Raw genomic sequence first — 25,372 nt, 5'->3', positions numbered from 1 at the left:
AGCCTCTCTTGAAAAAGCCAAACCTTGACCCAGAAAATATAAAAAACTGTGCTCCTAGACCTTAGTGCTGCTTTTGATACCATCGATCACCACATTCTTTTGGAGAGATTGGAAACCCAAATTGGTCTACACGGACAAGTTCTGGTCTGGTTTAAATCTTATCTGTCGGAAAGATATCAGTTTGTCTCTGTGAATGGTTTGTCCTCTGACAAATCAACTGTACATTTCGGTGTTCCTCATCAAGGTTCCGTTTTAGGACCACTATTGTTTTCACTATATATTTTACCTCTAGCCTACCTGGTTAAATAAAGGTGAAATAAATAAATAAATAAAATGTAATTGTAAAACATAATGTTAACTTTCACTGCTATGTGGATGACACACTACTGTACTTTTCAATGAAACATGGTGAAGCCCCAAAATTGCCCTCGCTAGAAGCATGTGTTTCAGACATAAGGAAGTGGATGGCTGCAAACTTTCTACTTTTAAACTCGGACAAAACAGAAATGCTTGTTCTAGGTCCCAAGAAACAAAGAGATCTTCTGTTGAATCTGACAATTAATCTTAATGGTTGTACAGTCGTCTCAAATAAAACTGTGAAGGACCTCGGCGTTACTCTGGACCCTGATCTCTCTTTTGAAGAACATATCAAGACCATTTGAAGGACAGCTTTTTTCCATCTACGTAACATTGCAAAAATCAGAAACTTCTAGGTTAGACTACTGCAATGCTCTACTTTCCGGCTACCCGGATAAAGCACTAAATAAACTTCAGTTAGTGCTAAATACGGCTGCTAGAATCCTGGCTAGAACCAAAAAAATTTATCATATTACTCCAGTGCTAGCCTCCCTACACTGGCTTCTTGTCAATGCAAGGGCTGATTTCAAGGTTTTCCTGCTAACCTACAAAGCATTACATGGGCTTGCTCCTACCTATCTCTCTGATTTGGTCCTACCATACATACCTACACGTACGCTACTGTCACAAGACGCAGGCCTCCTAATGTCCCTAGAATGTCTTTTTATTTTATATTTTTTATTTCACCTTTATTTAACCAGGTAGGCTAGTTGAGAACAAGTTCTCATTTGCAACTGCGACCTGGCCAAGATAAAGCATAGCAGTGTGAGCAGACAACACAGAGTTACACATGGAATAAACAATTAACAAGTCAATAACACAGTAGAAAACAAAGGGGGGAGTCTATATACAATGTGTGCAAAAGGCATGAGGAGGTAGGCGAATAATTACAATTTTGCAGATTAACACTGGAGTGATAAATGATCAGATGGTCATGTACAGGTAGAGATATTGGTGTGCAAAAGAGCAGAAAAGTAAATAAATAAAAACAGTATGGGGATGAGGTAGGTGAAAATGGGTGGGCTATTTACCAATAGACTATGTACAGCTGCAGCGATCGGTTAGCTGCTCAGATAGCTGATGTTTGAAGTTGGTGAGGGAGGTAAAAGTCTCCAACTTCAGCGATTTTTGCAATTCGTTCCAGTCACAGGCAGCAGAGTACTGGAACGAAAGGCGGCCAAATGAGGTGTTGGCTTTAGGGATGATCAGTGAGATACACCTGCTGGAGCGCATGCTACGGATGGGTGTTGCCATCGTGACCAGTGAACTGAGATAAGGCGGAGCTTTACCTAGCATGGACTTGTAGATGACCTGGAGCCAGTGGGTCTGGCGACGAATATGTAGCGAGGGCCAGCCAACTAGAGCATACTAGAGCATATTAAGCCAATTCTTGGGCTAATAAGTGCTTCTAATGGAGCATGACCTTAGCATTGATTTTTCTAATTCATGCATTGGGTCCATCGGTTTATTTCAGTTTGAACCAAGTCAGAACAAGTTGTCATTGTATTGCTATTGATTTCTCACACCCATTATATAGTATAATGGTCACTAGAAAATCACCTTGCCTAATGTTTTTAGCCCTTTTATTAAAGCTTTTTCAATTAATGGTTGACCTCAATGTGAAGAGCGTCATAATTTCTGTCTGTAAATTAAAAGTGCTCTACAAAAGCAATTTATTCTTGTTATTATTCTGATGATGACTAATATGGCGCATTGTATTTTTATAATGGCTGTGTTCTGTCTTTTTAGGTAACCAAATCTGGGGGAAAGAGCTCAAGGAAATTCAGCTTGCTTACGTGGCCTGGTCTCCAGATAGCAAGATCCTCCTTTTTGGGATGGCCAATGGGAAAATTTATATCTACGCCAATCAGGGAAACTTCATTGTAAGTCTGGTGGCTTTCATATATGTAGAAGATAGCAACACCCCCAAAATAATGATCAATAGCCTTTTTTTGTACAGTTAGTAAATGTGCAAGATCTGAGTGTTTAATACATTCCCACTTCTGAAGAGTGTATACCTATTAGCGATAGGAGACTTAAAGAAAGTCAGTTATGTTGCAGATAAAGATGACAGTCAGCTGTCTGTGTAACATGATTGGAGCCATCAGTATAGCAGGGATCCACTGTATGCAAGGTCAGAGGGCTACGTGGAGCCAAACTGCCCTTACTTGGCCATCTCCTTCAAAAACGGACGGTGTTAGGTCATGCACTATGACAAGAATGAACGTGAGTGAATGGGCAAGGGGGGGAATGGGGTGGGAGAAAGGGAAGGCTCGTTGAGATGGCATAATCCTTGACTTTCAAATGTCTGCTGTAATCACTTATTGTCAAATTATGCCAGAGGTCTAAACTGTATGAGCAATATTTTTTTATGTTTTTAAGTTTGGAGTAATATAGTGATAATGACAATGATGACGATAATCTTTATGAAGGTCGTTGCTCCATGACCAATATCCCTTCCTTGCCACCCTTTCTACCTGTCCCTCTCCAAGCCCAGTGTTCATGGACATGCTGATGAACATGGCCAGTATGCAATAGAACCAGTATGGCAGCGTGCTTGCAGTAGGAGGCTACCCGAGGGTCATGGGCAAATGAAGTCAACGTGGTGCAGTTCTACACCCCATTCGGAGAGGAGAGAGAGCCCGGCGATTCTAAGGTCAAGACTTAAGCCTCTCACAGCATGGCTTTCAGATGTTCCTTGTCAATGTGGAAGGTTGCAGGCAAAACAAGACTTGTTTTTAGTTACAGTCAGCCACGTTTCTGAGCTGAATGAAGGAAGTATAAATAAAAAGTTATATAATAAATTGTATTCAATTAAAGGTGTGGTGGATTTTATGTGAACTCCAGTAGCCAGAATCATTGGCTAGTTTATTAGGTATACCAACCCCCATGTGGCCGTGGCTTGCTATATAAAGTAGGCAGACAGGTATTAAGACATTACCGTTTGATTGAATGTTATAATGGTCAAAACTAGTGACCTAAGCGACTTTGAGCGAGGTGTGATCGTTGGTGCCAGGCGCGCCAGTTCCAGTATCTCAGAAACGGCTGGCCTCCTGGGCTTTTCACGCATGACAGTTTCTAGGGTTTACCCAGAATGGAGCAAAAAACATCCAGTCAGCGGCTGTCCTGTAGGCGAAAGGGTTGAAGGAGAATGGCAAGAATCGTGCAAGCTAACAGGCGGGCCACAAACAGGCAATTAACAAAGCAGTACAACAGTGGTGTACAGAACAGCATCTCGGAATGCACAACTCGTTGGTCCTTGACACAGATGGGCTATTGCAGCAGACAACCACAGCTAAAAACAAAAAGAAGCGGCTCCAGTGGGCACACGATCACCAACACTGGACAATTGAGGAGTGGAAAAACATTGCCTGGTCTGATGAATCCCAGTTCCTGTTGCGTCATGCTGACGGCAGAGTCAGGATTTGGCGTAAGTAGCATGTGTCCATGGCCCCATCATGCCTGGTGTCGGTGGTGTAATGGTGTTTTCCTGACACACGATAGGTCCCTTGATACCAATTGAGCAATGTTTTCATGCCCTAAAGAATTCAGGCTGTTCTGCAGGCAAAGGGGGCGTACCTACTAAACTGGCCACAGAGTGTCGATATCGAATTAGGATTCAGCCTGTACAAAGTACACAGTATTGTCGTTAGGGTACATGGCATTTGATCAAAGCTATTTTTACTCCCTTTTGCATAGCATCTGCAAACTCTGAAGGTACCTCACAGGCAGATGACAGCGGTAGCTTGCGAAGAGGGTCGGACTGGCTGGGGACTCCTACATTTACTTTGCCAACAAAAACCCTATTTACAAGGTAGAACAATAATCTGGGGTAAATAATCAGCTCTGCATGAATGGGTTTCACATGCTTGTACTTTGGTTAGATTGGCTTAGTTTTAAAACTATTAACATAAACCTTTTTTGAAAGGAGATGATTATTAAATGAAAAATATTTCATGTTTGCTATTTTTAGGTAGGCAATTTCTTAGGACGTTTTTAGTTGATTTTACAATGTTGAGTTTCTTTGGATTAAATGTAAGAATTACATTGGGTATATGTTAACCGGAATCTACGCAGACCTGTGCACCATAGCCAATCAGAGCTAAGTAGGCCTATATGCAAATAAGCCATTTGCCACACGGGCCTGCCATCGTTCACTTGAAACTGGACTATAGGTCTACAGACAGTAGCAACTGCGCGACTTTAGATCATTAGAACGCATTCGCCAAAAGCCACCTGAATGGATTTCTGCAAATATGTAAATACCACAGGAATCCTTTTACATTTGGGAACTTCACATTCCTATTGATCAAACAACCATGAAAAGGTAGGCACGCTCCCTCGGTTGCCTATGCACATCAACAAGAGCAACAACTAATGCTAGCCAGAACGAGATGAGTTGAAATCTAACGAGGGAATATTAGATAAACCATCTAAAACTTTTTCAGCTAGTTAGGCATCAAAAACAATGAACGATGGATAATATTAGCCTGCTCGTCCTTCTGCAGCTTGCCTTCCAATGCGTGCTTGTCCCATCCAACATTTTGACAACTGAATGGGAACTTGCCTGCCTGCTCATTTGATTGATTTGATTGACAATTAGCGAGCAAAGCAATTCACATTTATTGCTAGCTAAACAAATGACACCTGCATCTCTAGCTGTAGCCACTGAAAAACTATATGAGGGGGAAAAGTTGGTCAGTCACACAATCCTCCAATGACGTGACATCCAACGTTAGGCTCCGTGTTTTTAGCTTGCTTAAATAATTAGCTAACTACATAAATAGATCCGGTAGCCCAGGGGTGTTAAATTCAATCAGAGCATGGGCCATATTATAATGTCCACTTATGTACATAGGAAGCTGTATATAGCATTTTAACATATTAAAATAAAAGAAGAGAAATAGTATTTGTCCAGCCTTTGCACATGTGCATAATATGCTGTGTCCCTAATCAAAAAGTATTTAATAACACAAACATAGCTATAGGTTGGTTGTTTTCAATTTTTTTGCACTGCATGGATCACCGGTGTGGTTGAATGCAGCATTGCTGAATGGTGCACTCAAAATGTAGTGTAGCCAGCCTAGGCTACTTCTAAATGTCAGCTCGGGGAACTACCTTTTTTTGAACTACCTTTTGGTTACTAGTCCAACGCTCTAACCACTAGGCTACCCTGCCGCCCCGACATGTGCCTATTAGCCACGTTATGACTAGCTTGTGATCAGTGCCTTTGCTAGTTTGATTGTATATTGACATTCCCAGCCTTAGAGTCGTCCGTTTTTGTTCAAAATATTGAAACTGAAACAGTGCATCCCGAATGGGTGGAGGCAGCAAACAATATACCAGGCAGACCAGCTGGGACTTACAACCTGATAGCAATATTTGTATTTTACTTTATTAGGATCCCCATTAGCTGTTGCGATAGCAGCAGTTACTCTTCCTGGGGTCCACACAAAGCATGAAACATGGCATAATACAGAACATTAATAGACAATAACAGCTGAAGGACAGAACTACATACATTTAAAAACGGCACACATAGCCTTCATTTCAATACGTACGTACACATTTCTAGGTCAAATAGGGAGAGGCGTTGTGCCTTGAGGTGTTACTTCATCATTTTTATTAAACCAGGTTTGATGTTCGTTTGAGCAATATGAGATGGAAATTCGATGCAATAATGGCTCCGTATAGTACTGTACACTTTCTTGAATTTGTTTTGGATTTGTCAAAATTTGTGAAAATACCACTAGTGGCATGTCTGGTGGGGTAAGTGTGTGTGTGTCAGAGATGTGTGTAAGTTGACTATGCAAACAATTGGGAGTTTTCCACACATTAATATTTCTTATAAAAAGAATGAAGCAGTCAGCCTTCCCTCATCTCTTAGCCAAGAGAGACTGGCATAGTATTTATATTAGTCCTCTAATTACAATGAAGAGCAAGATGTGCCGCTCTGTTCTGGGCCAGCTGCAGCTGAACTAGGTCTTTCTTTGCAGCACTTGACCACATTTCAGGACAATAATTAAGATAAGACAACACTTCAGCCTTATGGACAGACCTCTCCCCATCTTTTCAACCATTTAATCTATTTGTTTTGAACATGACACTGTACAATCTAAGGTAACACCAATTAATTTGGTCTCCTCAACTTGTTCAACAGCCACACCATTCATTACCAGATTCAGCTGAGGTACAGAGCGTAGGGAATGATTTGTACCACATACAATGCTCTTAGTTTTAGAGATGTTGAGTACCAGTTTATTGTTGTCCACCCATTCCAAAACTGACTGCAATTCCTTATGAAAGATTTCAGTGCCTTCATTAGCTGTGGTTGTTGGCACGTATATGGTTGACTCATCAGCATACATGGACATACAGTCTTTGTTTCATGTCAGTGGCAGGTCATTGGTAAATATAGAAAAGAGTAGAGGGCCTAGAGTGCTGCCCTGTGGTACACCAACATTAAAGAAAGCCCTATTAGATGGATACAGTGCATTTGGAAAGTATTTAGACTCCACAACGCTTTCCACATTTTGTTACATTAGTCTTATTCTAAAATGGATTAAAATAAATACTTTTTTCCCTCATTAATCTACACACGAGTGGCTAGGCCGAAGCCACTCATCAGTAAAAAGGCTCATGACAGCCCACTTGGAGTTTGCCAAAAGGCACCTAAAGACTCTCAGGCCAATTCAACTTGTATTTTACCTTCTGTCTCTCCTTCTTTATCTAGGTTAAACACCTTGCTCTAGCAAGAATCTCTCTGCCTCCACGTTGTCCTTAAATAATTTTCTTTCCCTTCCAAGTAAAGAGCTGGGTCGCTGGGAATGCCAGTGTGTGCCTGACGTTCTTCTCGTGTAGTTGTTTCTTCACCTTGCAAACTTCTTCCTCTTCATTGCCAGTTCCTTGGACAGGTCTGGGAAAAAAGACAGCTGGCGGCCTTCCCACTGAACGCCACCCTTTTCTTTCGCCACTTTAAGTACCTTGTCCTGGGCTGTAGATCGTAGAATGCAGATGAGAAACGTTCTCGGGGGCCCATTCTTGTCAGGCATTGTTAAGCTGCGATGGGTTCGGTCAATTTCGAATTCATGCCTGTCGTCAAATCCAAATCCTTCTGCGATGATTTTCTGCACACATGAGATTAGTCCACCGCCAGCCTCACTCCCCTATTTCAGATTAAGTAATCTCACCATATTTCTCCTAATTCTGTTCTCAAATTTTTCGACACGATTCCACAATATCTAGCTTTTTCTCGTGATTCTCATTATCCTTCTACAGACGGGAGATGGCTTCCTCCACTGTCAAAATCCATCCCTCTGCCCCATCCATCCTCTCTTATATCGTATAAATTTTTACCTTTAGCTCGATAGTTGTTGTTTTTATCGTGGAGACATCAGATGCAACATCCAACAAAATTGTGTTCATCTTTCCCATTTGATCCTTCAGATTTACAGTTTTTTTCCCTCTTGGTTTACATTTTTATCCATATCTTGGTGGGGGGATTCAGGAGGACTTGCTGTCTGTTTGCTAGTCAATGTGGCCTTCTGGGAATACCACGTGTTAGGCTTGAAGAAGTTTTTTGAGTATGTCTGCATTCCAATAACGCCACTTTAGTGTAATGTTTCAAACTGAAAATTATCTTTATTTTAAACTGTACTTCAAGTCAATATATTAAGACAAAAATGAAAGTGTATGCTGTTGAATTCCAGTATGTACATGCAGGTATTAGGAGCTCTCGTGCTGCCATATCTTTCAGCGGTCCCACATGACTCCCCATTTTTAGGATTTTTTGCACATTTATTGAAAATGAAATACAGAAATGTCTAACTTACATAAGTATTCACAACACTAAGTCAATACTTTGTAAAAGCATCTTTGGCAGCAATTACAGCTGTGACTCTTTCTGGTTAAGTCTCTAATAGCATTCCACACCTGGATTATGCAACATTTGCCCATAATTGTTTTCAAAATTCTTCAAGCTCTGTCAAATGTTGTTGTTGATCATTGCTAGACAGCCATTTTCAGGTATTGCCATAGATTTTAAAGTAGATTTCAATCAAAACTGGAACTATGAACATCAGGATTATTCACTGTCTTCTCGATAAAGAAATTCAGTGTAGATTTGGCCTTGTGTTTTAACCTTTTCTCACATACCAAAAAACGGGTGTGATCATTCTACGGTGGGATTAGAACGCTTATTTAGAAGGTCCAGTTGCGATTGACACAACAGTCAGCATTTGATCTGGCCACACTGTTTTTTCACAAACATTTTGCACTAACACAGTCCATACCAAGTTAAGTCCGGAATGTGACCAGTTTATTTTTGGATGCAATGATTCGACATTCACAAAAGTAGCTACAGCATAACACAATCATCCAAACCGGAAAATGTAGGCTATATTTGTCCTACCGCTAACTGAGGAGAAATCGACATAACACAAGCATCATATTTTTATAACTCTCAGCTGACAGAAACTACAATATCAATTAGCTAATAGCAATTACTCTTTATAATAATCACATTACGGGTGAGCTCACCATTCATCAAAATAATTGAGTAAAACACTTTATAGAAATCTAAAGTAATCCGAAGATGGGTAGTTTGTGGGTGCTGACATGTTTTATTTTTTCACATCAACCAAAGATAATAAGAGGAGACAAGATGAGTTTGGTCTGTTTATAGTATGCATGTTGAAGGGGGTGTGTCGTCTACCATCGTTCACATCCCATCATTCTCTTCTGGAAATTTACTCGAAAAATGAGTGAACCCTCCCTCACTCCATTTTGTTAAAACATCTTTGGTCTGACAGACCAAAGATAAATAAGATAAATAATTACCACACAAAACATTTTCTGATAGTGATTTATTGATACAAGTGGCATGTGCTGGCAGTCAATCACGTAACCTCTCACTCCCACTCTGAGCAATTCAGTGTTGTTGTTTATGTATGTAGCTAGTGAGCTGAGCTGTAGCATTAGCAATATCTCTCAAAAGGAGACAACTCACAAATGCGGAAATTCTGGAGATTTTAATAAATTCTGACAATGAGTCTGAGTATGAAAGTCAGGAATCAGATTTTCACAGTGACAGGGAGGAGCTGCCCCCAACATTGTAGCCATTGAGAACCCTGAACCTGAGGACCCCTTGTCCACTGACGAAGTTCCAGGTCTCTTTGAAGATGCTGGTGGTGATGGATGCAGACCGACAGTGGATGAAGTACAGCAGGTCTGTGGTAGCTGGAAGGCCGCCAGCCATTTCACCCCTCCTGGCCCTGCTGTTTGCTTTGAGTCCCAGTCTGGAATGCAAATCCCCTTGCCATTTCCCTCTGAGGCAGAGTGCTTGAAGCTGTTTCTGACAGAGGAGCTGGTGGGAGACATAGTAGAGATGACTAATCGGTTTTCCTTGGCGCTAGAGGAAATGAAAGAGCCAGGAGTGAGGGGGAAACTCACTAAATGGGTGACAACCACAATTAGTGAAATGTATATCTTCCTGGTGACAGTCCTCATGGGAATAGTAAAGAAGAACTCCCTAAGACAATACTGGAGTACAGATCCTATGTTTGCAACTCCTTTCTTTCCCGCCCTCTTTTCCCAAGACCGCTCCTTAGTTCTGCTGCGATGACTGCATTTCGTCAACAATGCTACTGCCAAACTAAATGACCCGTTACACAAAATTAAGAAATGTACTTACCAGCCTGACATCAGCATTTGGTCGGGTCTTGTGCCATACCAGGAGCTATGCATTTATGAGTCCCTGGTGATATAGAAGGGTAGGCTGGCGTTCCGTCAATATATTCCCTACAAAAGGCACAGGTTTGGGGTCAAGTTCTTTGTTATGTCCCTTGCCGAGATGAGGAGCCAGCATGGTCAAAACACATACAGTTTCATTATACAATTATAGTGACAATATCTCTCCCACTGCTTCATCTTCCCCACTCCCCCATAGGTAAAGTAATTACCTACCAAAAGTACAGAGAACCTAATACCTAATGAGAGAGCTGCTGGAGGAGCACCACACCCCTCGGCGCCAATCCACTGGGGGCCGTCCTGCTGCAGACAATCCCCTACGCCTCACTGCATAGCATTTTCCCTGTGAAGTCCCTCAAACTGCTACGCAAGGTAGTCACACACAGAGGCACTGCAAAGTCTGCCTGTCTGGCACCAGGAGAAGGAGGCAGAGGAGGTTGACAAAGTACGTGTTAAGCTTGAGACACACCACTGTGTTTCACCATGCTTTGGGGAGTTCCAGATGTTCAAGCTTTGAGCACATCTGCATCAATTACTGACTGACTGACATGACCGATGATCTGCCATGATGGGGGGTGGAAATGCAGTTGTTGTTCAATCACTGCAGGAATATGAGAAGGGTTATGCATATTCACAAGTTGTCAGTATATTCTTGCATTTTTTTCCCTCAAGTAAACACGTTTTTGTTGTTCAACCACCACCAATACTTAAATAAAATAGACAACTATTACATATAGGCCTATGTGTTTTCTTGCTGTGTTTTCATCCAGTACAACTGTAAAGGAGAGTACGCTAGCACACAAAATCTGGCCTCGATCTTCAGCTCCAAAGATGTCCAGCTCCAGTTATGATATTGGCAAATGCTGTTTGTGTGTTTGGTTTCTGAAAGTACAGAATAAAGAGGAATTATTAGTCATTAGAATACAATATCAGGATATACTGTAGCGATTAAACAATGTTACAAAGTGACATAGTAACACTTCCAATAAAATGATAAATTGCATTGACAAAATCACAAATGAGTTATATAAAACAGCAAGAAACAGTAACTGTTGAGCTCCACAAAGGGGCAGGGCAGAACAGAGCTATGCTAAACAGGCCAAATGAAAACAAACCATGGTCATAAGGCCAGGGTAGCTTCAAATGACAAAACAAATGAATACTTCTCTGACGCAATTAGCATTGTTTTACAGAGCTAATAGAAGAGTGTTGCTAGCTACATAAGCACGATTGAGTATAACCCCATAAAGGTTATGAAAATAGTAACTTTACCTAGCGTGCCTGCAGTTATAAGGAATACGCATAAATATATTAAGCTCCATACATAGTGACTTACAGTAGAAACGACATAACACGACATACAGAAACTATTATAATGTAATAAGGCACTTGTTTTGATAGAAATGCACACATGTCCAAAGTTATCATGTAGTAATGAAATCAACAATGAAGGCGAACCTGGCACCAGCCGGAAAATGTGAAAAAGTTTGTGCATGTCCTGTTCTGACTGGAGATGCGCAAATGTCTGCATATGTCACGCCCTGGCCTTAGTTATCTGTGTTATTTTGGTAAGGTCAGGGTGTGACATGGGGGCTTTATGTGTTTTGTCTAGTCTAGGGGTTTTGTATGTTTACGGGGTGTTTTCTAGTCTAGGTGTTTATGTAAGTCTATGGTTGCTAAGATTGGTTCTCAATTAGAGGCAGGTGTTTATCGTTGTCTCTGATTGGGAACCATATTTAGGCAGCCATGTTCTTTGGGTATTTTGTGGGTGATTGTTTCCTGTGTCTGTGCCACACGGGACTGTTTCGTTGTCAGTTCACGTTGTTATTTTGTATTTGTGTTCATGTTGAGTTTTCTTATTAAATAACATGGACACCTACCATGCTGCATATTAGTCCGATCCTTGCTACACCTCCTCTTCAGAGGAAGAGGAGGAAATCTGCCGTGACAGCATACTTGATCTGCGGAAACAATTGGGAGGTGCTTGGGGAAGTTTGTCCAGCTAAGTAGTGCATAAAAAATAAATTGCCCGCAAATTGAAATGACCTACTTTTATGTGAATTAATGAGGCAGAACACACCTCAATTTTTTTTCTAAAATACAACTTGTTGGAAAATCATTTGAAATTGACAAGTTGAAACAGCCTATAAATAAAAGCAGACAGAGTGCCTTAGTTTGAGGTCAGCGTGGAAGAACTGTCCTGTTGCGTGCATAAAGAACTCATGCTGGGGCGACCGTTAGAGATATTTGGAACTCACAAATGAAAAGGTTAAGTTGTTGTGCTGAAAGGTGAATTTATCAATGATTACAAGCATACCCATAACATGATGCAGCCACCACTATGCTTGAAAATATGAAGAGAGGTACTCATTAATATGTTGTATTGGATTTGCCCCAAACATAACACTTTATATTCAGGACAAATAGTTAATTGCTTTGCCACATGTTTGCAGTACTTCTTTAGTGCCTTGTTGCAAACAGGATGCAGGATTTGAAATATTTTCTGTCAATGAGGGTAATATTGTGGAGTAACAACAATGTTGTTGATCCATCCTCAGTTGTATTATATCACAGCCATTAAACTCTATAACTGTTTTAAAGACACCATTGTCCTCATGCTGAAATCCCTGAGCAGTTTCCTTTCTCTGGCAACTAAAGACCGACGCCGGACAGGACAAGCAGGTACGGGGAGTCAGACATTTATTTGAGAACAGACAGACAACAAGACAGGAACAGCGTCAGCACACGGGTAACGCAGACATATGACATACAATTCAGCAGCGGGGAAGAGAGCTGGGGAACTGACAAATATAGGGGAGGTAATAAACAGGTGATTGAGTGAGTCCAGGTGAGTCCAATATCGCTGAAGCGCGTGACTAGGGAAGGCAGGTGTGCGTAAATGATGGTGGCAGGAGTGCGTAATGCAGGGCAGCCTGGCACCCTCAAGCGCCAGGGGGGAAGAGCGGGAGCAGGCGTGACACAATTGAATTAGGAAGGACGCCTATATCTTTGTAGTGACTGAGCGTATTGATATAACATCCAAAGTGTAATTAATAACTTCAGCATGCTGAAAGGTATATTCAATGTCTGCTTGTTTTTGTTTGTTGCCATCTTCCAATAGATGCCCTTCTTTGCGAGCCATTGGAAATCCTCCCTGGTCTTTGTGGTTGAATCTGTGTTTGAAATTCACTGCTTGACTGAGATACAGATAACTATTATGTGTGGGGTAGAGAGACGAGGTAGTCAATACAAAAATCTTGTTAAACACGATTATCACACACAGAGGGAGACCTTGCAACTTATTATGTGACTTGTTAAGCACATTTTTATTCCTGAACTTATTTAAGCTTGCCATAACAAAGGAATTGAATATTTACTGACTCAAGACATTTCAGCTTTTCATTTTGTATTAATTGGTAAAACTTTCGAAAAACATATTTCCATTTTGACAATTTGACAGTATTATGTTTAGGCCAGTGACAAAACATCTAAATGTAATCAATTTTAAATTCAAGCTGTAACACAACAACATTTGGAAAAAGTTAGCGGGTGTGAATAATTTCTGAAAGCACTGTATCACTAAGGTTTGAACTTTGTTTGTTGACAGAGTACATATTATATGTTCTTAGCTCTTATTAAGCAGTATTTTCTCTTAATATTAAATATTTAAAGACAAGAACATTTGTGTGATGTGTCCGCCTTTAACTTCCGGTTGAGCAGTAATGCTGATCAGGGATGTTGTGGTGATGAAATTAATAACTGATGTAAACCATGTTAAAGGAATTTCATAATCTCCCTGCATGAGCTGGTCCTAGTTTGCAAAAATATCTTTAACTCTATTTGAGCCATGTTAATTAATGTCTGCAACAAGTATGCAACAGAAAAATAATTGTTTCATATTGGACAAGTCCAAGTAGTCCCTGTTTCAGTCTGTCTTATGAATACAGCCAAGTTCAAAATCAGGATGATTAAGGTCAGGCTGGCAACAGGAGTGGGATCCTTGGCTTTTGTGTACATTTTTTTCTGCCACCTATTGGTATCACACAGAACAATAAATGACATATCAGCTTTGGGAGTTACTATAAAGAACACCTATATTTGAAGTGTGGATTCAATGAAGTAGATGTCAAATAATTGTATTGTAATTGTATTGTGGAGTCCATTTTCTTCAAGGTCCCAAAAAAGCAGATCTCAGTCATTTGAGTATTTATGGGGAGAGATAAGCTTATTCTTTCTCCACCTGGTTGATCCATAGCTAAATTGCAGGGATGATATTTTTACAAACTTAAAAAGGCTCCAAATTGTGAATGAGGAAAACATGAAATGCATAAAATCTGATTGACTGAAATACATGATTGAGTGGGCAAATTTGATTTATTACTTGCATGGGTAACAGTATGAACAAATATAAAATTCCACAGAACCGAGACCACACAAAAAGCTACAATCAAACATTATTGCCCCATGAGGCACAAACATATATGCAATATCAAGTCATTTAAATTGAACATTTTGACGTAGAGAATAGTACTTTTATGAGTGAAAAACATACATTTAAACAAATATGTTAAGTTGACCTACTGAGATTTCAATGGACTTTGATTGAGAAGCCATTCACCCCATGCTCAGTCTTAGTGCTTAAACAGTTGCATGCTGAGATAAAGGACACACTCTCTCCTTATAAACATTGTTGTTATTGTGTGGTATAGCTTTAGTTTTATATTATTATTATTATTATTATTATTATTATTGGGTGTTATTATTACAGTTGAGAGGATGGGAAAAGTCTACAGTAATAATGCATTAGTAGAAACAACCCTTTGCTTGTGGATACCATTCTTATATTAACTGTATAAGGCTCTGGTAGATACCATTGCATGTCCCTTGTTAAACCTGTAGATGGAGATAGAGGATTATTTATGGTAGCTGGCTTCTCAAGGACATTTATACTAACTGCTCCTGCCGTCCACTCTAGCCCTTTGTCTTATCAAGGACCACAGTCATCCCGGTCATGGACCAGCGGATGATATTATTAAAGGGGCAGTCTGCATTTCAGAAAACAACAATCACCCTTCTCACCACTTGTTTTGGTAAACACAGCAGAGGGATGGAGGGTTAGAAAAATGTAATCACTCTCAAATTTATATATGACAGAACTATGGATGCAAGGGCTGACCATCCATGAGATAAAAATTATAGTTTTAACCATACACAGTACTGATCGGAAACATGTTGAAATGCTGAAATGTTGCATGTTGACAGTTGAACTAAGCTCATGAGACATTTTTAAGTTATATTCTGGAAGAAACAATGGCGATTGTTTATTATTTTGGTTAGTGCGCAGCTTGGGGAGTGAGAAGTGCGAGCGCGCACGCACATAGGCCTGTTCCACAGTGCTACTTTATCAGTCAAAAGTCTGGACACCCCTATGCATTCAAGGGTTTTTCTTAATGTTTTTGTATTTTCTACATTGTAGAATAATAGTGAAGACATCAACACCATGAAATAACACATATGGAATCATAGAGTAATCAAAAAAGTGTTAAACAAATCCAAATATATTTTATATTCTCAAAAGTATCCACCCTTTGCCTTGATGACAGCTTTACACACTCTTGGCATTCTCTCATCCAGCTCTTTGCTCCAAAATACTCCAATCATCGCCAGATGATTACATGACCCATCAAGTTAGCCAGGTGTGTCTGACGGTGATTACAGCTATCGTAAAATAATGCCAAAATATTTGTATCTGGAATTTGTCTTTCAGCATCAGTAGAACATGCCTGACTCTCCTCCACCAGTCATACGAGGAGAAAATCAATTTCATTGCATTGTATGAGGTCATTCTTCTTATCTAAACTTAGGAGGTGAATTGATGTTATGCAAGGTTGTAATGTCTTCATTTTTGTGTGTTATTTCCTGTTTTACAGCTTTGATGCTCTGTAGCCTGGTGTTGTAGCCAAGGAGCGTTCGGACTGTCGGGACCAGGTTTCAGCTGCTGCGCAAAGCTGACATCCTTCCTCCCATAGATGGTCTGCCTGTACAAGCACCACCTGGACTGAACACAGCTAGACAAACTTATGTTTTTGAGAAGATCAGGGAGATTTGCAACGAAGAGGATCTGGACATCACATGCCCTGCACCAAAATCAAGGGCAGGACAGAAACAGGCTCTCCGAATATAGATTCCCTTGTTCATGCGCGGTTCGGACAGACCAGTCATCAGCACTATCTGCAGTGCCTCTATTCAAATAATTATCACCTAACACACACAGAATATGTTGCTGCTACTATTATTTTTTTATCCTGCTGCTCAGCCATTTTACCCCTGATTGTATGTATATATATATATAACTACCTCATCTATCACTTATACTGATATTGTTCTTGTACATACTGTATATTATTTGATTTATATTGACCCTATCTATTTATGATATTGCTACTATGCAAGTAACCATTTGGCTGTACTGTTTACACCTTCTGTAGAGACCCATGCACTTGCAAGATGTGGCTGGGGGTTATAGCATTTCTTTCACATGACCCATCAATTTAGACAAGTGTGTCTGGGTAAGTGTCATCTAATATTTATAAAATATTTCTGTTTACCTGGAATTTTTCCTTATTGTAGGCCACTACTTTTACCACACTACTCACTGTTTAGCACATGACCTCACATGTGAATCCTTAAAGAGATGGGTGGGGCTGGCTTACGAGAGTGTGAACAATGCTGAATGGGTGTAGATAAAGGAGAGCTCTCCAGTAGGTACCAACAAATTCAAAGGCCATTTTCTCAAAAGTGAGTTGACAAGTTTATTAACTTTCAAAGCAGAATTACTTGCTCATTGTTCCTCAAATGCAGTGTATGACAAACCATTTTGTAGTGCTGAGTCACTCATTTTATCTAATGTAAGAAACACAATTTCAAATTTTGCTACATAAGACCAACTTGAGCAGGTCCGTCACAAATAGTAAAGTAAAGTAGATACCTAAAAAATAACTACTTAAGTAGTTCTATAAAGTATTTATACTTAAGTACTTTACACCTATGTATATCATTCAATTGTAATATTATACAGCATAATACTGTCCTATACTAATATTATACAGCATAATACTGTCCTATACTATGATATTGGTCATGCTTTTGTGATAAAGTAGTAGTCTAATTTAAGTAGGTCCAAACATTCAACATTTGTCAATGTCAACTAATAACAATGTTAGCTGAGACTGGTGAGCCATCATTCAAAACGCTTTGTTCATCTTGCTTTTGGAGTTGTCAATTCAGCATTTCTTGCACGTTACGTCTTTCAAGCTTAATTTACACTGAATAGCCTTGAAATGTGAGATCTTACTTCGATTTCCCTTGAAGAAACTTTCCCGTCTACTCAGTTTATTTTCCGCGTGCGTCTCTCTTTCTGGACGCCTCGCGCACGAAGTGAATAGTGCGCAGCTTGGGGAGTGAGAGGTGCGAGCGCACGCTACTGGTAAATGGACCACTGAGTGACGCGTTGATCCTTCCCTTGGCCATTGATCACTTTGCTCCTCTTCAAAATGCCCGTAGCATCCGGACCGAATCAGTGTGATGGGACGTGGGAGGAGCGCGAGTTGACGAGCCTTTCAGAAAAATTAGTTTGCCTCTGGAATAATGTTCTTTAATATAAAGGGGATCCCCGAAAGACAGGTATGTCATTTTGTTGTTGAAGTTTTGTTGTTTGTGGGGAGTCTAACCTTCTTAAATAGTGAACTGTGCTGTGGTTTCTATTGTGGTTTTGTATTGTGTCGCATTAACTTCAGTTTCAACTCTTTGGCTTGGCACAACTCTTCTGAATATATTTTATTATCCATTATTACATTGATGTAGGAACGTTCTGAAGTACTTTTAATAATGTTATCTAGGTTAAATAAAAGTACGAAATGAATAAACCAATAACTTATCAAATAATGTTTATTTTTATGTTGGATTGGATGGGTTTATAAAGCACAGGGATTGTAAGCATGGATCTGGGCCATCGATAATTGAAGTCTCGATACATAATATCTCAACTTGAGTCTCAATGAGCCCAATAATGTGGAACAATATCAAGGTATCATGTTCATATAAAGCACTGTAATGTAGGCCAAAGCACTATGATAAGGTATGTTTTATAAGATACATTTATTTGTGATAAATAAATTATATACTATTTGTTTGCTGAAAGCTCAAAGCTTTTTAGAACCAAAATATATTGTGGAAGAAATATTAATTTACCCAATGTCTCAAACTCAGGCCAGAGTTTGCAAGTCGTGTGCAAATTGTTTTTTCTCTCCGTTTGAAACAGATATAGTATACCAATGCTGTGGTTTGTGCAAGTCACTGATGTTGGTATATTGTTTTCTTGTGTAGGTGATGGATCTTCAGCCTGGAAATGACCTGTGCAAGCATTGAGTAGTGAACGCCTCCCCCTTCTCATAAGGCTCCACCCATGCCACAGATCCAACATGCTGTATGGCCAGATCCTTCACAGCCGTGGCACAGACGAAAGCTTCCTCAACCTTAACGTGGGCGGCTTTAAGCAACACGTGGAGCGCAGCATCCTGCAGCGCTTCCCCAGGACCCGCCTGGGCTGCCTGTTGGGCTGTGTCTCCGAGGAGGCCATCTTGGAGCTTTGCGATGACTTCAGCCCCACCGACAAGGAGTACTATTTTGACCGCAACCCGCGTTTCTTCCGCTATGTCCTTAACTTCTACCACACGGGCAAGATCCACCTGATGGAGGAGCTGTGTGTCTTCTCCTTCAGCCAGGAGATTGAGTACTGGGGCATCAAGGAGCTCCACCTGGACTCCTGCTGCAGCAACAAGTTTCAAGAGCAGCGGGAGTTTGCAGAGGACAAGGACTGGGACCGGAGGAGCGATGAGCAACATCAGCAGTTCAGGAGCATTGACTCATCCATGGAGGATCTCTCAACTATAGATCAGGACTTGGAGAAGTTTGAGGGTACCTGGTGCTCGGAGGTCCGCAAGAACATCTGGCTGCGCCTGGAGAACCCAGGCTACTCACGTTTGGCCAAGGTGATCGCCGTGGCCTCACTGGCCATGGTGCTGACCTCCATCGTGGCCATGTGCATCCACAGCATTCCCGAGTTCCACCAGGTGGACCTCAACGACAAGGAGATTGAAGACCCAGTGCTGGCTATCTTCGAGGCTGTGTGCGTTGTCAGCTTCTCTGTGGAGTTCCTGGTGCGGCTTTCCGTGGCACCGTGCCCCCGGAAATTCCTGAGTAACGCGCTCAACATCATCGACTTTGTGTCCATCGTGCCTTTCTATGCCACATTGGCCTTTGAGATGGTGGACGAGGAGAACGAGGAGCTGGAAAACGTGGGGAAGGTGGTGCAGATCCTGCGGCTGATGCGCATCTTCCGCATCCTCAAGCTGGCCCGCCACTCAGCGGGGCTGCGCTCGTTGGGTGCCACGCTAAGGCATAGCTACCATGAGGTGGGCCTCCTGATGCTCTTTCTCTATGTAGGCATTTCCATCTTCTCCACCCTCATCTACTTTGTGGAGAAGGAGTCAGAGGAGTCGGACATAACAACCATCCCTGTGGGCTGGTGGTGGGCCACTATTAGTATGACGACGGTGGGCTACGGCGACACCTGCCCAGTGACGGTGTTAGGGAAGCTAGTGGCAACCCTGTGCATCATCTGTGGGCTGCTGGTGGTGGCCCTGCCTATCACCATTATCTTCAACAAGTTCTCCATGTACTACCAAAGGCAAAAGGCCATGGATGCTGATCAGACCAATAACGAGGCGGACCAATGCAATAATAATGATATTATGATCCCCGACCCCAGTATACCTTACTTTAATGCTGGGGACCTGTACACCCAAAAGATGAACTCATTCATCTCCAGTATCTCTGTCAGGAGCAGCATCGACAGTGATAAAGGACACAGACATCTCGAGTAACCAGGATGGAGAGACGACTTGTATCCTGAGGGGCACTTGAGAGCTCAACTTACTAGACTTAAACCCTTTTACTCCTTGATGAGCATAGGTCATCCACAAATGATCTTCTTCACTTTTGGGCCAGTTTCTCAAGTTCCATGAGTAGTTCAGTTCTTCAATCTTTACATTACAGATCTTCTCCAGGTGTTCCTTGGTCTCCCACGGTTTCCTTTACCTTGTGGGATCCATATAAGGGACTGGAACAGTGGATGCTGACTTTCTTGGAGTGTGGCCACAGTTGAGAGCGAGCAGGAGAAATAGTACCACCCTGCTTTCACCTGAGGCTTTTGAAATAGCTGTACATGGCCAAAAGCACTTTCCGCTTCCCAGGGTGAAAATAAGTGTGCTGTATCTCTCCACGTTCTTGTCCTTAGAGACTACGATCCATTAGGCCTAAGACTTGGTCTGTTTTGCATTAGTGACTTGAGGACCTATTTTAATGCTCAGCAGTATCTGTCATCATTTATTTTGAATCAATACTTTTTATTTTCACATGGCAATCATATGGAATGAAATAGCCATGGTTTGAAACAAAATTACATTTAGCAATGTCTGGCAAGCATCTACTCAATGGCATGCTACTGCATTTCTCCTTCTCTTCTATACTAATAATTGAAAGAGACGACTGCACGTGTGCTTTAAGGATGAAGTCAGTATAGGGTGTCTATTGCAGTAATAAAGTATGACCTTTGAGATTTTACTTAACTCGGCAAGTCAATTGAGAACAAATTCTTATTTACAATAATAGCCTAGGAACAGTGGGTTAACTGCCTTGTTCAGGGGCAAAACAACAGATTTTCACCTTGTCAGTTCAGGAATTCAATCTAGCAACCTTGCGGTTACTGACCCAACGCTCTAACCACTAGGCTACTAGGCTACCTGCCGACAAGCTGTGGCTTGTCTTTAAAAATTAATTGCATCAATCTCTGCTTCAGCTGTCAGTCAATTATGCAATACCTGCCACATAACCATGAGTTGTTTACTTATTTTAGGTCATAAAATATTTCCCATATCAGCTGGCCATGCCAGGAAAGGCACTTCTTAGCAAATATGACAGACAAGCACAAACATACAGATATATTGAATATTAGTTACACATGACTGTTTTATGCCCTGTGTGAAGCTCATCGTCCTGAACACATTTTTACTTTACCAGAATTTCAATAATTTGACATTGTTCAAAGGTGCACAAAATATGCTTTGCCTGTCTCTCTCTCTCTCTCAATCTCTCTTTTTTAATCCGCCTTTCTCATCCCTTCCATCTGATCTCCCTGAATGCACTCAGAGGGATGTCTCGCTCAGATTAAGACGTGTACATCAGATCGATCAGAGAGGGAAAGGCCAAACATTGGGGCTGCGATCCAAGAATTATAATGTAATGCCCCGGCCAAAAGTGCTTTCCCAAATACCCCAGGTAATCCAATTGATTTGTTCTCATTTTGGAGGTGATCATTGATCAAAGTGTCTCCACTGAATTCAAATCGCACCTGTCGCAGCAGGTAACTACCTACCCTTTGCAAATATAAATGTAATTTACAAGTGTCGTCAGTCAATTATGTTTCTTTTTCTGCTATTACTCTAAAACGTGGCAGAACCATTTAAAAACAAAATATTGTAATTGAGTTTGGTTTGGCATAGGTACATCCAAGTCTATATGTCTTTTGACATTGCTTTTATATCACCTAGAATAGCAGATTATTAGTTAATCCGCAGAGACAGACATTTGTCTTCAGGTCTGCTCCAAAAAACATAAAAATACAACAATGTCAATGTCCGAAAGCTCTGGCTATCAGTGTACCTTGACTGTATTACCTACATTATACTGTCACTTTATTTGCCTTAAAATGAAATTCCGGAACTATTTCATGAATGCAACAAAGATGTGACTGTGTGATAGGCTCACATACAATGTGTATGTTTTTTCTTAGCATGTTTAAAAAATATATATATTATCCACCGCCATGCAGACCATTTGAAGTATAGACTGAATTTACCACAAGCTAAGCTATTGAAATGAAACGGGCTTTTTTTGGCAGCAGGCTGCAGTAGATTGTTAAGCAAGCCTGATACTGATATTTAAACAAATGTTTACGTAGCACTGCAGAGTGTGTCATTACCCTTTATGAGATATTAATTACGTGACCTTTTATTGTAGACCTGATAATTGAGTGTCAACCAACCGTTATTGCCATCCACATTATTATAATTAGAGCAATAAAATCTACACTGTCCTCATGACAGCTTTACTTTGACTATATGCGGTACACTTTTGAATAGATTACTAACAACATGTCTTGAAAGAAAAACCCACCAGTGGTCACTATTGGCCCACTAGCAACAGCTGACTCATACCACCATGTCTAAGTAAAGGGGCATCATGCACCCCAAAAATCTGAGGGGTCACAAAGTACGTGAGAATGGCTTGGGGGTGGTCCGGAGAACAGAACAGATGAACCAGAATGATATTTACTCTCATGGGTCGCCCCCAAAAAAACATTTTTTTTTCTGAAAGCCACGCCCCTACTAAGCCACGCTTCCAGTTTAAAATGTATGTAGTTCTGTCCTTGAGCTGTTCTGTATTATGTCATTCTGTATTATATGTTTCATTGTCATTCTGTTTCATGTTTTGTGTGGACCCCAGGAAGAGGAGTTGCTGCTTTTGCAACAGCTAATGGGGATCCTAATAAAATACCAAATACCAGTCTTCTGATCTGACCCAGTGGATCATATCTCAATAACCCAACTAAGTGACCCAACTGGCTGGGTCAAAAATAACCCAGTGTGTGTTCTGTCCACTATTTACCCAGCACTGGGTTGTTTTTAACCCAGCATTTTTCAGTGTAAAGTGTCTGGAACTCTACTGGAGGGATAAGACACCATTCTTCCATGAGAAATTCCATAATATGGTGTTTAGTTGATGGTGGTGGAAAACGCTGTCTCAGGCACTGCTCCAGAATCTCCCATTAGGGTTCAATTGGGTTGAGATCTGGTGACTGAGACAAACACACACTTTAAACCCCCTATTCTTCTTTGAGTCCCCTCTTTCAAAGTCACTGAGATCTCTTCTTCCTAGCCATGGTAGCCAATATATTGGTCAACTGGGCATTTTTATACATGACACTAAGCATGATGGAATGTTAATTGCTTAATTAACTCAGGAACCATTCCTGTGTGGAAGCAACTGCTTTTCATTCTTTGTACCCATTATTTACTCATGTGTTTCCTTTATTTTGGCAGTTAGCTGTAGGTGTAACACATGGAAGTAATACAGTGAGCTCCAAAAGTATTGGGACAGTAACACATTTTTTTTGTTTTAGTTCTTTACTCCAGAACTTTGGATTTTAAATTATACAATGACTGAGGTTAAAGTGCAAACTGACAGCTTTAATTTGTGGGTATTTTCATTCATATCTGGCAAACCGTTTTGAAATTACACAACCTTTTAAATCATGAATAATGATGATTGAGAAATTTAAAGACCAACAAATATCATATCCCCCCCAAAATGCTAACACCCCGTTATTGTAATGGTGAGAGGTTAGCATGCCTTAAGGGTATGACATTTGTACATCTGTAACTTTTCTCACTCATCATTATTCATGATTAATTGCGTGCTAGGAACATGGGACCAAATACTAAACTTTTGACGACTTTATACACATACAGTGCATTCGGAAAGTATTCAGAACCCTTAACTGTTTCCAGATGTTGTTACGTTACAGCCTTATTCTAAAATTCATTAAATAGTAGATTTTTTTCTCATCAATCTACACAGGTTAGATGGGGAGCGTCGCTGCACAGTTAAATTCAGGTCTCTCCAGAGATGTTCGATCAGGTTCATGTCTGGGCTCTGGCTGGGCCACTCAAGGATATTCAAAGATGTGTCCCAAATCCACCCCAGTGTTGTCTTGGCTGTGTTCTTATGTTCGTTGTCCTTTTGGAAGGTGAACCCTCGCCCCAGTCTGAGGTCCTGAGCGCTTTGGAGCAGGTTTTCTCTGTACTTTGCTCCGTTCATCTTTCCCTCGATCTTGACTAGTCTCCCAATCCCTGCCGCTGAAAGACATCCCCAGAGCGTGATACTGTCACCACCATGTTCACCGTAGGGATGGTGCCAGATCTCCTCCAGATGTGACGCTTGGCATTCAGGCCAAATAGTTCAATCTTGAATCTTGTTTCTCATGGTCAAAGTCCTTTAGGTGCCTTTTGGCAAACTCTAATCAGTTTGTCATGTGCCTTTTACTGAGGAGTGACTTCTGTCTGGCCACTCTACCATAAAGGCCTGATTGGTGGAGTGTTACAGAGATGGTTGTCCTTCTGAAAGTTTCCCCCATCTAAACAGAGGAACTCTGGAGCTCTGTCAGAGTGGTCCCCTGAAATGGGGTGACTTTGTACAAAAAGTGCTGTAATTTCTAAACGGTGTTGGAGTGCAGAGCCAAAACAACAACAAAAAAATCACTGTATGTAACTATGTGCATCTACACTGTAACTATCTGCCTAATATAACTACCCTGCAAATAGATTGTTTTTGCAAATACCTAGGCCACTAAGTAAACAGTGGAACCAGAAATACAGCTGAAAGAAGCATCATGTGTGTGTCATCCACTACTAAATGACAGATTCTAAAAGCATCTTAAAAGGAGGCCAAATGAAATCTCCACAGAGACAATTCTGCCTCCGAGGCATTCCCTCTAGCTAGAGAGATATTGATTTTGTATCCACTGTTAATGTTTGGGAATTTGAGGCACCACAGCATTTGACACGTCCTTTCGATTTGCCTCTGGTGGAGACAAGCGTGAGAAACAGACTTTGACTAAAACGGCCTCTCAAAGACATTTGCATGGAATGCTAAAGATAGCAAAAATAAATAAAGTGTAGATAAATTTGGCATCAAAATCAATTCACTGTTCTCCCTTACACAAAATAACAGGTGCACATGTTTAGTAAATCAGGGCTAAAGAGTGGACACAGCTGGAAGAAAACACATGCTACAGCAACATGCTCTCCATTGTGGTATAGTTAAAATAACTTATCTAGATTGAAACAGCCATTTACATGTAAATAAAAATGACATGGCATCTGCTTTTCTCTTGTTCATGGTTCAAAAAATTGGAGGATAACATTTTTGTAGGCAAATGTCTAACATGACTCAGATGAACAATAAATTGTACTGATTTATTGCCATCCCACTCGCTGACATGCCTTTTTATCATATGGCAGCTCTTTCCCCGATTTTTACAAGCAGCATGCTTGAGATATCCCACTAATGCAATAGATTAGACACCTGA

General features: G+C 40.9%; 2 protein-coding genes across 2 annotated transcripts in view; both read left to right on the top strand.

The window, feature by feature from the left end:
- Positions 1-10,955, top strand: part of LOC112255716 (matrilin-3-like) — a 40,561-nt gene extending 29,606 nt beyond the window's left edge. The window contains exons 4-5 of the mRNA XM_042305206.1: positions 2,107-2,240; positions 10,875-10,955. Of these exons, the coding sequence (XP_042161140.1) occupies positions 2,107-2,240; positions 10,875-10,955 (215 nt within the window). The remainder of the gene's footprint in view (positions 1-2,106; positions 2,241-10,874) is intronic.
- A 7,550-nt stretch (positions 10,956-18,505) lies between these two features.
- Positions 18,506-20,537, top strand: LOC112257111 (potassium voltage-gated channel subfamily S member 3-like). The gene has a single exon (XM_024430676.2). It carries the CDS (start codon positions 18,585-18,587, stop codon positions 20,046-20,048), a length of 1,464 nt encoding a protein of 487 aa, XP_024286444.1. The 5' UTR covers positions 18,506-18,584; the 3' UTR covers positions 20,049-20,537.
- The last annotated feature ends 4,835 nt before the right edge of the window (positions 20,538-25,372 follow it).

Source organism: Oncorhynchus tshawytscha, linkage group LG24 (genome assembly GCF_018296145.1).
Source record: "Oncorhynchus tshawytscha isolate Ot180627B linkage group LG24, Otsh_v2.0, whole genome shotgun sequence".
NCBI lineage: Eukaryota > Metazoa > Chordata > Actinopteri > Salmoniformes > Salmonidae > Oncorhynchus > Oncorhynchus tshawytscha.
The sequence above is the reverse complement of the archived record's forward strand: the minus strand, read 5'-3'. Positions and strand labels throughout refer to the sequence as shown.

What these genes read in the sequence shown, in the direction of transcription:
- LOC112257111 (XM_024430676.2), top strand. Translation starts at nt 18,585, where the DNA reads ATGCTGTATGGCCAGATCCTTCACAGCCGTGGCACAGACGAAAGCTTC.